This window comes from Balaenoptera physalus, assembly GCF_965194825.1.
Source record: "Balaenoptera physalus genome assembly, chromosome: 6".
Lineage (NCBI taxonomy): Eukaryota > Metazoa > Chordata > Mammalia > Artiodactyla > Balaenopteridae > Balaenoptera > Balaenoptera physalus.
In genome coordinates, this window is record NC_138885.1 from 37,243,475 (window position 1) to 37,257,021 (window position 13,547).

At 38.9% G+C, this 13,547-nt stretch overlaps 1 protein-coding gene across 1 annotated transcript in view; it reads right to left on the bottom strand.

Annotated features, from left to right (window-relative positions):
- The window catches only part of LRP1B (LDL receptor related protein 1B), a 1,885,740-nt gene that overhangs the window by 726,279 nt on the left and 1,145,914 nt on the right, over positions 1-13,547 (bottom strand). Inside the window, exons 20-21 of the mRNA XM_082465229.1 lie at positions 4,119-4,199; positions 2,802-2,963 (exon numbers count right to left, since the gene is read on the bottom strand). Of these exons, the coding sequence (XP_082321355.1) occupies positions 2,802-2,963; positions 4,119-4,199 (243 nt within the window). The remainder of the gene's footprint in view (positions 1-2,801; positions 2,964-4,118; positions 4,200-13,547) is intronic.

The following is a 13,547-nucleotide window of genomic DNA, read 5'->3' on the forward strand; positions in this document are numbered from 1 at the left end:
AATAGAGATTATATATGGAATGTTACTCTTGGTATCTCCTTCTCCTTTACTATTAAAAGTCAATTCAAGAGCATTTTCTGCCCTTTTGAAAACAATTTGAGTTGAGAGAAACTACACCATATGCTCTGCTTACCCAGGCAGCGTAAAGCAAAGTGCTGAGCAATTATATGGTGGATTTGATCAGTTTTGACAGCCAGTCCTGAAACTCAAGCCAGAATCCCCTGCTCTTTCTTCTGCAGCAGGTTCTGGGACTGCATTATATGACTAATTGAATCAAATTTCTACTTTACCTTGGCAATGTCCTCACAAATCCTACAAGTGCAAAATGGCCTTCCTGATCAGCGTTAACAATTCTATGTGTCATGGTTATTTTACAACTTCCATATCAGCATACATGAAATAATGATGGATAAAAATATTTCAATGCCCTTTGAAACACTATGCATTGTCTTACACACTGAAATCATCCCAGAATAATACCTGTCCTCGATTCCTGCGTTTTGTATTCACCAAGTAGAATATTTGATTAGGGAATCCTAGTACAACTTATAATCAGTTAAATATAAATTAGTTCAGGAAGTTCTTCTCATTCTTTCCTTGAAACATGTCCAAGAATCATGTGGGTTACCTGGATCATTTCCTTAGCATATTACCGTAATCATATAAGAAACGCATGGCATTCACACTGACAGTATATCCTTTACAGTAATATATTAGTGAAATTGAGATGCCTTCAAGATAAAGGTCATTAACCTTAGCCACTGATTCTATAATCCAAACCCAAATAACTCTCTAGAGAGTCTCTAAGGGGATGGGCCACTCACTTTGGATACTCATAAGGGTAAAGCAGTCTCTCCAAAACTTCTTGATGTGCGATGATCAGTTTAACTTAGAGATACATGCACATAGAACAGAGGGATGGGATCTCACTTCTGAGATGAAAGCAAATTAACACTGGGGCAATTTATCTTTCACAGCATATTATGGGTCAGTGTCAGCAGGCCACAGATGTACACCTCATGAGGAGTCTAAAAAGACATCTGTGAGATGGGGGAAAATGTACCAATAGTATATATTCAGTCTTATTTAGTAATGAAACGTCAACCACACCCCAAATGAATGTTTCAAATACACAAAGAAAAAGAGGAAAAATATCTTTTTATATACCTTTCCTTTTTCCACTCCAGATTAGTGATAGGCAAAAAGTTCTAGTTCATATATACTAGTGGACCAACTAAATTGAGAGAGAAAAGGACACAAAAATGAGATAGAGATAAAGGGACAGGGGGAAAGAGAGAGAGAAAGAGAGAGAGAAAGAGAGAGAGAGAGATTTATCATTCCTCTCTTGATTTTGAAGCAAAATTAAATTAAAATATGTTCATGTTGAATTTTATAAGATACTGTTCCAAAAATTTTCTTAGTCATTTTCTGTTTTTATTATAGCTTCTGTTATGCCCACTGTCAGGAAAGACATGACTCATGCCATGACCACCTTGAGGACCATGTGTTTTATCACTTCATGGCTCATAGGTGACTGTTTAGCTATATTTGGATCATGCCTCAACTCTTATAACCCAGGTCACATAGGTAAAATCAAAATCAGACAATATCTCTTTTAATAAATCACTTAGGGAGTTCACCAAAAAGCTAGATTTATTCCTTTAAGAACCTAGTATTATGTAGATAATCTCTGTAATTGCCACTGTTTCCAGTATTTACAATTGAGAGAAATGAAGAGAAATGAAGACAGAGAGAGAGAGAGAGAGAAATGAAGAAAGAAAGAGAAACAAAAGAAAGACAAAAGGAATTCATGTCAGAGAAAATACTTTAGAAATATTCTGTTTTATAGGTTGTCAAATATTTGCAGAAGACAAATATATCTCCTTGGAAAACACTTGGAAAATGATTTCTTTCTTTTGATCACATAGTATGTGGTACGCCCTGTCCCATCACCACATTAAAGAATTCACTTTGTTGTTTGTCTGTTTGCATGCTAGATTTTTAAAACTAAACAGGGACTATGTTTTTTCAGTCTTTGATCTATCCTTTGGTCCAAGCACAGTGCCTGGCACATGAAAAGTTCTCAGTAAGTATTTTTGGAATAAATGAAAGAATGGATAATAAATTGTTTCAATTTCTTAGGCAGAAAGAAAGTTCTAGTTAATGTTATTGTTGTTATGAATTTTTGACAGGCTAATGCTTTTTCTGTGATATTTCCAACATGATTTCTAATTTATTAACACGTCCTGTGGCTGATCAAATTTTGCAGTTACCCATGCAAACAACAGGGTCAGGCTGCCAACGGATATGCTGGGAACCATGGTCATGATCTCCTTCCTCTTTTAGCTTGCATTCCAGAAGGTCAATCAGTTGGAATACATCACCGTTTAATAGGGGATGATTTCCAGCCTTCAGGAAACAAATATGGTGTAAAAATAAAAAGAAAATTATGCCTTTCTTATTCTTTTTTTTTTTCCTTTGGGGATGGGTCTGGGGGTTTGGAAATTTAGAAGTTGTAGGCGATTAAAAGAGTAGTAAGTAAAGGATCAAATGAAAGTAAAGCATCTAATGAAATAGGAAGTGAAGACCAAAGAAGAAGGTATCAAACTATAAGGAGGAATTAAGGTTGAGAAACCAGAGAAAAGAAAAAGTAAAGAGATCAGCAAATTATTTTATATAGCTCCACATACATTTTTTTTATCTGATGAACAATTTATTTTTCTATGATATTCACTCTCAAATACTCCAAATATTATATATCACTTTAAAATGGGATTCTGCAGATTCACAAAATTACTAACCTTCTCTGGTACAATTGATTTCATCACTGAAGTCTCCACAGTCATTGTCACCATCACAGGCCCAATGGCCTGGGATACATCTGCCACTGGAACATCTGAACTGATTATCAAAGCAGGATTGGACACAGCCAACCTCATCACTCCCGTCCCCACAGTCATCATCTGGAAAGAAGCATCAACAGCCAGGTGGTGAAAACTGGTCCATGGAGAAATTTTCCTTATGAAATACTTAACATTTCTTTTTGGTATAGAGAGCTTTCTTTTGTTATTAAAAAAAGGAATGATAAATCAATGATCAACATTTCCCATGAGCAGTGGGAGAATTATTTTCATTTTTATATTGTTTATTTCTGATTGAATACCAACTACTAAACTAAGGGGGAAAAAATCCTTGACTTTGGATTTTGAAGCTTAATTTCTATTTCACTCAGAAATGACTAACCACTGACTAAATAAATCTATGCAGCATGAAATAAGTATGAAGTGGGAAGACAATGGTGACTGTAGGAATTTTATGAAATGATACAGCTTGTGATATAATTATTGCTGGAAAATTACTATTTAGACCTAGAACCTTTGTGCCCCAGAGTTTATAACTGTATCTTTAATTCAGATCCTTTTTCTCCATTCTCCCACATGAGGGTTCACTGTGTACCCTTCCCCCACTGGCTCTTAAGTGTGTATTTATATCAGGAAATTATGGTACACTATCATTAGCAATGACTTATACTCTTTATTAACAACTGTTGCAGGAGGGAGGCGAGAGGAATGTGAAGTGAAAACAGATTAAATTGAAATCAATGGCTGAGAATGTATCGATTTATGTATAATTCATTTACCTGTATTTGGCATAATTTAACATAATGATACAATTGAGTGAAGAAAAAATACCATTTGTACCAAAAAAAAAAACCAACAAGGTGACAAAGTTGAGACCATGGATAATTCCAATATAATTTATAAACTACTCCATCCTGAGGTTACAGAGCATTTTACATAAATGCTTTGGGGAACCTGAATTGTCCAGGTCATTTCCTCAGTTGTTGCTTTCACTTCATGTTTGTAGACTTAGACTATGTCCAGCATAACATCTGAAAACAAATCTCCATCACAGCCCCAAGGGACGGATATTGAGCTCCATTTTCCTTAATGCTAATCCCCATTGACGTGCCAGCTGCCCTCTCACCACCTGTCTTGGCCATTTTGCTCAACTCTGCAACCTCCTCTCACAAACTACCTCGGAAAGAGGCGAAGCTGCACAGCCAGCAAGGCCCCCAATCAAATCAGTGCAGAGTCTAGTGAACATTTGGTACTTGCCAGAGTCGCAGTGCCATTTGCTGCTGATGCATCTTCCACTTTTGCATGCAAATTGAGTTAGTGGCTCACAAGTTGGGAATTCTGTGAAAGATATAAAAACATCCAATAGGAAAGGTGTTATCAACTGTGTTTCACTTAATTTGTTTCTCATTTGCTAATGCGATCAGAACTCTACCCTTCTCTTCCGCAAAAGGCACAGAGGAAACATTAGGTAAACAAATATAGTGGCAGTAACTTCTTGAGAACTTAGAATACACATACTTTTAATATCTTTTATATGAGTACATTTCAGTGACTGAAAGCCAAGGAGAATCACTTGATGAAGGACTGTTTAGATTCATTATACTGCAAGAAAAATAAATAGGTGTCAATTCCCTGCACCAAGGGACTCAACCTCCTCCCAGTGAAGAACAGCTGGATGAAGCTCTATGTTCGTGTGCTTCAAAGTAAAGTGTGTGCTTTATAAGGGAAAGGCCTTTTCTGAACATAGAGAGCCAAAGTAGGAAGGTTGGATCCAACTTTGCCTGAGTGATGTCAACATAATAAGTTGAAAGTAAGAAAACAAACACAAACAAAAATCTCATTAAATTTAGTTTAGTTGGTATCATACAGTTATAGATTTTGAAAGTGTGAATTCTAAGTTAAAAAAAAAAACCAATAAAACCCCACAAAAATTCCCCTGAAAATCAACAACAGCAAAGAATTGGACTTCAAAATAAAATTTGACTTAATTAAATCAAAAGACCTCCTTTCCTAACCCTTAGATAACTATGACAACGAAAATTAAAAAGCAAAACATAGAATTAGCACAGAAAACAATTCTAAAAGGAGATCACTAGGCAATTCAAAGCATTAGTAAATTCAGCAGACAATTTTTTTCATAATAAGATCAGATAATCAAGACTGATTGCAAGAAAAAAGGTAGTAATAATAAGATAAAATATAACTGCAAACAGTTCATCCAAGGAATTCAGAGCAGCATACTAATATTTCCCAGGAGAAAGTTTTTCATATGGTGAAAGTAATTCATGTATAGTTTACATGATTTGCTCAATATCAGAACTTTTAGCTCCCAAGACAATATTCATGGAATCATAAATCCTCACACACACAACCTACTTAATAGACATTAAAAAAATAGAAAAAGAAGAATGAAAAACCTCCATCATTTCACTGGCATAAAGGCAGAAGAAAAGGACACATGGAGACAGAACTGTGGCCCATATTCTTTATTACTGTTCCTCTCACAGGTGGAGCCAAAGTCATTTTGTGGCAAACACTTGGTTTTCTCTCTAAGACAAGTGACGTAGAATCAGAGCCTATATTTGATGGCAGGGGGACCAGCAATATTTTCAAGCTGTATTTTGGAGCTTGTCTCAGAGCTACCAAGGGGGCGGGGCAGCTGGACTCAGGCTGCCCAAACTCCTTCAGCCAAACCTGTTCACATCTTACCTATCTACACAATTATTTATCTACCTATAGTTTTAATTTTGGAATTTTGAGTACTATTTTATTTGGAGAAAAATATATGAATAATAACAATATATTTCTTTGCTCAAAAAAAGAAACCATTGATTATATCCAATTATTTCAGCCCTAAAGAAACTGAAAGCATGAAAGTTAGACTTGCCTAAAGTTATATGTATTTCCTTAATGGAAAATAGGTCTTTAGAATTCAGTTCATCAAACTCTTCATCTATCATTCTATCTATAACAACCTCGTACCAATTTCCTATCTTACTTTCATTTACCATCCATGAATTTACCTGTTATTTTACTCTACCCATATTTTTCATGTATTTTCAGCTTACAGGTTAAATATTTCTCATAAATTGTTTCATTGTGTAAAGGAGAACTTCCTTGTGTCTAGCAGAAATGAGTCCCTAAATACTTTCACTTCTTTAGCATTTGGTTCACAAGTTTTTGTCCATACCAGTCACTATTTCATAATGTTGGAAATTTCAATCATTGTGAATCTTGATCTTTTCTTTAAATTCTATAATACTATCAACTTTTGATTTATTTTTATAGGGCAGATCCTACCAAGATTTATCCAATCATTTTTGTCACACTTCTTTAGGCCTTTTTTTGTTTGTTTTCCTTTTAAGTTTTTAAACACAGTCCTGACCCAGGTACTCATTCCATAGAGCCTTAAAGGCTAAGTCATGGGGCTCACACATGCATGGGCAGTTTGCTCCCTGCATCTTCTCTCCATCATCAGGCCCTCTGGACTGTTGGATAAGGCTGACCTCACCCATCATGCCGTCTTCCTTGGGCAAGTGGTTCCCTGCACTGCACCATTTATAAGAAGATTTGAATGGTAGTTACCATCGGACCCCATATGGCCTTGCTCTCCTCATGGAACTTGGGCCTATTTGGCAGTCATGTTTCCAAGGTTTTCCCTCAAGTCCTCTTCTGGATCATTTCTTTTTAAGAGGACTTTACAAAGTAACTCCAGGTAGTGGTTCCACTCAAAAACTATGTTATTGAGTACTTTCTTAGTACTTCAACCAATGAAGTACATTAGTGAAGGTATTTTCAGGAAATAAGAATTTTAAATGACATTGTTATAAGTCCTATAGAATTTTTGCATTTTCCCTTAAAAACCATGGCATTTTAAAATTAAAAGTCTATATCAACACATATTTTTGGCAAATCACTAGCAACTAGAATTAATAGTAAAATGCAAGCAAATTAATTTTGCGTGATCGTGTCAAAGACCTATTTCGTATATTATCCCCAAAATAATATTTCAAATTTAAATCAGAGGCTAAAATATTCACCCTTGTTCTTAAAATGGTGAAACAATGAGTTACCTTTGGAGCCTGTAAGAACTCTCCCTATCATGTAGTTGAGCTGGGAAAAGAGAGTCAGCCAGGGTGATCAGCAGTGATATTCAGTGAACAGACTGCAAGTGATATAGCCATTTTTAATATTGGTAACTTATGCAATGACAACATAAATTGCTATTATTTCATAACTAACATGTAGGGAAAGTAGCGGCTTCATACCAGATCAGGTTGACATGGCATCCTTGACTACCTGCTTCTTTACTTCTTAAAAAGCAATTTCTTTGTGTGAATTTACCTTTGAGTATATCCATCTGAGGTACTGGCATAATATCAACAATGGAAATGATTCTAAAACAGAACAAAGCTTTACTAAATTTTATGATTACCAAAGCCATTTCTTGAGATATGAATTTTAGAATAAGTGTAACTTTTTGAAGCCAAAAAATGTGATGAGAGCCTAAATATGATTCAAAGGTAGAAGTGATAAGGAGGCAATCACTGATATGCAGAGATAGAAGACTATATCAAAAGCCATGCATGTAGCAACCCAACAAATACTCAGACATATAAGAGAAAGCACTCAAAAGAGAAATGAAAATGCCCAAGGCATAATTTAATCAATATTCCTAAGTGTTTTTTTTTAATTGACAAGATAATGAAAACTTACGTTAATCTTTCAAGAATCAACATGAATTTTGTCAAAAAGGTGTTCTCCTCCTTGGATAAATAAGTGCTTAAGGGAGGAGAGAAGATGGCGGAAGAGTAAGACGCGGAGATCACCTTCCTTCCCACAGATACAGTAGAAATACATCTACACGTGGAACTGCTCCTACAGAACACCCACTGAACGCTGGCAGAAGACGTCAGACCTCCCAAAAGGCAAGAAACTCCCCCCGTACTTGGGTAGGGCAAAAGAAAAAAGAAATAACAGAGACAAAAGAATAGGGACGGCACCTGCACCAGTGGGAGGGAGCCGTGAAGGAGGAAAGATTTCCACGCACTAGGAAGCCCCTTCGCGGGCAGAGACTGCGGGTGGCAGAGGGGGGAAGCTTCGGAGCCACAGATGAGAGCGCAGCCACAGGGGTGCGGAGGGCAAAGCGGAGAGATTCCCGCACGGAGGATCAGTGCCGACCAGCACTCACAAGCCCGAGAGGCTTGTCTGCTCCCCCGCCGGGGCGGGCGGGGCTGGGAGCTGAGGCTCAGCTTCTGTGGGATCGCAGGGAGAGGACTGGGGTTGGCAGCGTGAACACAGCCTGAAGGGGTTAGTGCACCACAGCTAGCCGGGAGGGAGTCCGGGAAAAAGTCTGCAGCTGCTGAAGAGGCAAGAGACTTTTTCTTCCCTTTTTGTTTCCTGGTGCGCGAGGAGAGGGGATTCAGAGCGCCGCCTAAACGAGCTCCAGAGAGGGGTGCGAGCCGTGGCTATCAGCGCGGACCCCAGAGACGGGCGTGAGACGCTGGGGCTGCTGCTGCCACCTCCAAAAATCCTGTGTGTGAGCACAGGTCACTCTCCACACCGCCCCTCCCGGGAGCCTGTGCAGCCCGCCACGGCCAGGGTCCCGTGATCCAGGGACAACTTCCCTGGGAGAACGCACTGCGCGCCTCAGGCTGGTGCAACGTCACGCCGGCCTCTGACGCCGCAGGCTCGCCCCGCCTCCTCCGTACCCCTCCCTCCCCGTGGCCTGGGTGAGCCAGAGCCCCCGAAGCAGCTGCTCCTTTAACCCCGTCCTGTCTGGGCGGGGAAAAGACGCCCTCAGGTGACCTACACGCAGAGTCGGGTCCAAATCCAAAGCTGATCCCCAGGAGCTGTGCGAACAGAGAAAAGAAGGGGAAATCTCTCCCAGCAGCCTCAGAAGCAGCGGATTAAAACTCCACAAACAACTTGATGTGCCTGCATCTGTTGAATACCTGAATAGAGAACGAATCATCCCAAATTCAGGAGGTGGACTTTGGGAGCAGGATATATTAATTTTTCCCCTTTTCCTTTTTTTGTGAGTGTATATGTATATGCTTCTGGGTGAGATTTTGTCTGTATAGCTTTGCTTTATAATAGCTTTATTTTACTTCACTATATTATAGCCTCTTTCTTTCTTTCTTTCTATTTTTTCTCCCTTTTACTCTGAGCCGTGTGGACGAAAGGCTCTTGGTGCTCCAGCCAGGCATCAGGGCCATGCCTCTGAGGTGGGAGAGCCAACTTCAGGACACTGGTCCACAAGAGACCTCCCAGCTCCACGTAATACCAAACGGCAAAAATCTCTCAGAGATCTCCATCTCAACATCAAGACCCAGCTTCACTCAACGACCAGCAAGCTACAGTGCTGGACACCCTATGCCAAACAACTAGCAAGACAGGAACACAGCCCCATCCATTAGCAGAGAGGCTGCCTAAAATCATAATAAGGCCACAGACACCCCAAAATACACGACCAGACGTGGACGTGCCCACCAGAAAGACAAGATCCAGCCTCATCCACCAGAACTCAGGCACTAGTTCCCTCCACCAGGAAGCCTACACAACACACTGAACCAACCTTAGCCACTGGGGACAGATACCAAAAACAACGGGAACTACGAACCTGCAGCCTGTGAAAAGGAGACCCCAAACACAGTAAGATAAGCCAAATGAGATGACAGAAAAACACACAGCAGATGAAGGAGCAGGGTCAGAACACACCAGACTTAACAAATGAAGAGGAAATAGGTAGTCTACCTGAAAAAGAATTCAGAATAATGATAGTAAGGATGATCCAAAATCTTGGAAATAGAATAGACAAAATGCAAGAAACATTTAACAAGGACGTAGAAGAACTAAAGAGGAACCAAGCAATGATGAAAAACACAATAAATGAAATTAAAAATACTCTAGATGGGATCAATAGCAGAATAACTGAGGCAGAAGAAAGGATAAGTGACCTGGAAGATAAAATGGTGGAAATAACTACTGCAGAGCAGAATAAAGAAAAAAGAATGAAAAGAACTGAGGACAGTCTCAGAGACCTCTGGGACAACATTAAACGCACCAACAGGGCTTCACTGGTGGCGCAGTGGTCGAGAGTCTGCCTGCCAATGCAGGGGACACGGGTTCGAGCCCTGGTTTGGGAGGATCCCACATGCCGCAGAGCAACTGGGCCCGTGAGCCACAACTACTGAGCCTGAGCGTCTGGAGCCTCTGCTCCGCAACAAGAGAGGCCGCGATAGTGAGAGGCCCGCGCACCGCGATGAAGAGTGGCCTCCGCTCGCCGCAACTGGAGAAAGCCCTCGCACAGAAACGAAGACCCAACACAGCCAAAAATAAACATAATAAATAAATAATAAATAAAAATTAAAAAAAAAACAAAAACGGGGACTGAGAAAATATTTGAAGAGATTATAGTTGAAAACTTCCCTAATATGGGAAAGGAAATAGTTAATCAAGTCCTGGAAGCACAGAGAGTCCCATACAGGATAAACCCAAGGAGAAACACGCCAAGACACATATTAATCAAACTGTCAAACATTAAATATAAGGAAAACATATTAAAGGCAGCAAGGGAAAAACAACAAATAACACACAAGGGAATCCCCATAAGGTTAACATCTGATCTTTCAGCAGAAACTCTGCAAGCCAGAAGGGAGTGGCAGGATATACTTAAAGTGATGAAGGAGAAAAACCTACAACCAAGATTACTCTACCCAGCAAGGATCTCATTCAGATGTGATGGAGAAATTAAAACCTTTACAGACAAGCAAAAGCTGAGAGAGTTCAGCACCACCAAACCAGCTTTACAACAAATGCTAAAGGAACTTCTCTAGGCAAGAAACACAAGAGAAGGAAAACACCTACAATAACAAACCCAAAACATTTAAGAAAATGGGAATAGGAACATACATATCGATAATTACCTTGAATGTAAATGGATTAAATGCTCCCACCAAAAGACACAGGCTGGCTGAATGGATACAAAAACAAGACCCATATATATGCTGTCTACAAGAGACCCACTTCAGACCTAGAGACACATACAGACTGAAAGTGAGGGGATGGAAAAAGATATTCCATGCAAATGGAAATCAAAAGAAAGCTGGAGTAGCAATTCTCATATCAGACAAAATAGACTTTAAAATAAAGACTATTACAAGAGACAAAGAAGGACACTATATAATGATCAAGGGAGCGATCCAAGAGGAAGGTATAACAATTGTAAATATTTATGCACCCAACATAGGAGCACCTCAATACATAAGGCAAATACTAACAGCCATAAAAGGGGAAATCGACAGCAACACAATCATACTAGGGGACTTTAACACCCCACTTTCACCAATGGACAGATCATCCAAAATGAAAATAAATAAGGAAACACAAGCTTTAAATGATACATTAAACAAGATGGACTTAATTGATATTTATAGGACATTCCACCCAAAAACAACAGAATACACATTTTTCTCAAGTGCTCATGGAACATTCTCCAGGATAGATCATATCTTGAGTCACAAATCAAGGCTTGGTAAATTTAAGAAAATTGATATCGTATCAAGTATCTTTTCCGACCACAACGCTATGAGACGAGATATCAATTACAGGAAAAGATCTGTAAAAAATACAAACACATGGAGGCTACACAATACACTACTTAATAACGAAGTGATCACTGAAGAAATCAAAGGGGAAATCAAAAAATACCTAGAAACAAATGACAATGGAGATACGACGACCCAAAACCTATGGGACGCAGCAAAAGCAGTGCTAAGAGGGAAGTTTATAGCAATACAAGCCTACCTCAAGAAACAGGAAACATCTCGAATAAACAACCTAACCTTGCACCTAAAGCAATTAGAGAAAGAAGAACAAAAAAACCCTAAAGCCAGCAGAAGGAAAGAAATCATAAAGATTAGGTCAGAAATAAATGAAAAAGCCATGAAGGAAACAATAGCAAAAATCAATGAAACTAAAAGCTGGTTCTTTGAGAAGATAAACAAAATTGATAAACCATTAGCCAGACTCATCAAGAGAAAAAGGAAGAAGACTCAAATCAATAGAATTAGAAATGAAAAAGGAGAAGTAACCACTGACACTGCAGAAATACAAACGATCATGAGAGATTACTACAAGCAACTCTATGCCAATAAAATGGACAACCTGGAAGAAATGGACAGATTCTTAGAAATGCACAAACTGCCGAGACTGAACCAGGAAGAAATAGAAAATATGAACAGACCAATCACAAGCACTGAAATTGAAACTGTGATTAAAAACCTTCCAACAAACAAAAGCCCAGGACCAGATGGCTTCACAGGCGAATTCTATCAAACATTTAGAGAAGAGCTAACACCTATCCTTCTCAAACTCTTCCAAAATATTGCAGAGGGAGGAACACTCCCAAACTCATTCTACGAGGCCACCATCACCCTGATACCAAAACCAGACAAAGATGTCACAAAGAAAGAAAACTACAGGCCAATATCACTGCTGAACATAGATGCAAAGATCCTCAACAAAATACTAGCAAACAGAATCCAACAGCACATTAAAAGGATCATACACCATGATCAAGTGGGGTTTATCCCAGGAATGCAAGGATTCTTCAACATACGCAAATCAATCAATGTGATACACCATATTAACAAATTGAAGGAGAAAAACCATATGATCATCTCAATAGATGCAGAGAAAGCTTTCGACAAAATTCAACACCCATTTATGATAAAAGCCCTGCAGAAAGTAGGCATAGAGGGAACTTTCCTCAACATAATAAAGGCCATATATGACAAACCCACAGCCAACATTGTCCTCAATGGTGAAAAACTGAAACCATTTCCACTAAGATCAGGAACAAGACAAGGTTGCCCACTCTCACCACTATTATTCAACATAGTTTTGGAAGTGTTAGCCACAGCAATCAGAGAAGAAAAAGAAATAAAAGGAATCCAAATCGGAAAAGAAGAAGTAAAGCTGTCACTATTTGCAGATGACATGATACTATACATAGAAAATCCTAAAGATGCTACCAGAAAACTCCTAGAGCTAATCAATGAATTTGGTAAAGTAGCAGGATACAAAATTAATGCACAGAAATCTCTTGCATTTCTATACACTAATGATGAAAAATCTGAAAGTGAAATTAAGAAAACACTCCCGTTTACCATTGCAACAAAAAGAATAGAATATCTAGGAATAAACCTACCTAAGGAGACAAAAGACCTGTATGCAGAAAATTATAAGACACTGATGAAAGAAATTAAAGATGATACAAATAGATGGAGAGATATACCATGTTCCTGGATTGGAAGAATCAACATTGTGAAAATGACTCTACTACCCAAAGCAATCTACAGATTCAATGCAATCCCTATCAAACTACCACTGGCATTTTTCACAAAACTAGAACAAAAAATTTCACAATTTGTATGGAAACACAAAAGACCCCGAATAGCCAAAGCAATCTTGAGAACGAAAAATGGAGCTGGGGGAATCAGGCTCCCTGACTTCAGACTATATTACAAAGCTTCAGTAATCAAGACAGTTTGGTACTGGCACAAAAACAGAAATATAGATCAATGGAACAGGATAGAAAGCCCAGAGATAAACCCACACACATATGTTCACCTTATCTTTGATAAAGGAGGCAAGCATATACAGTGGAGAAAAGACAGCCTC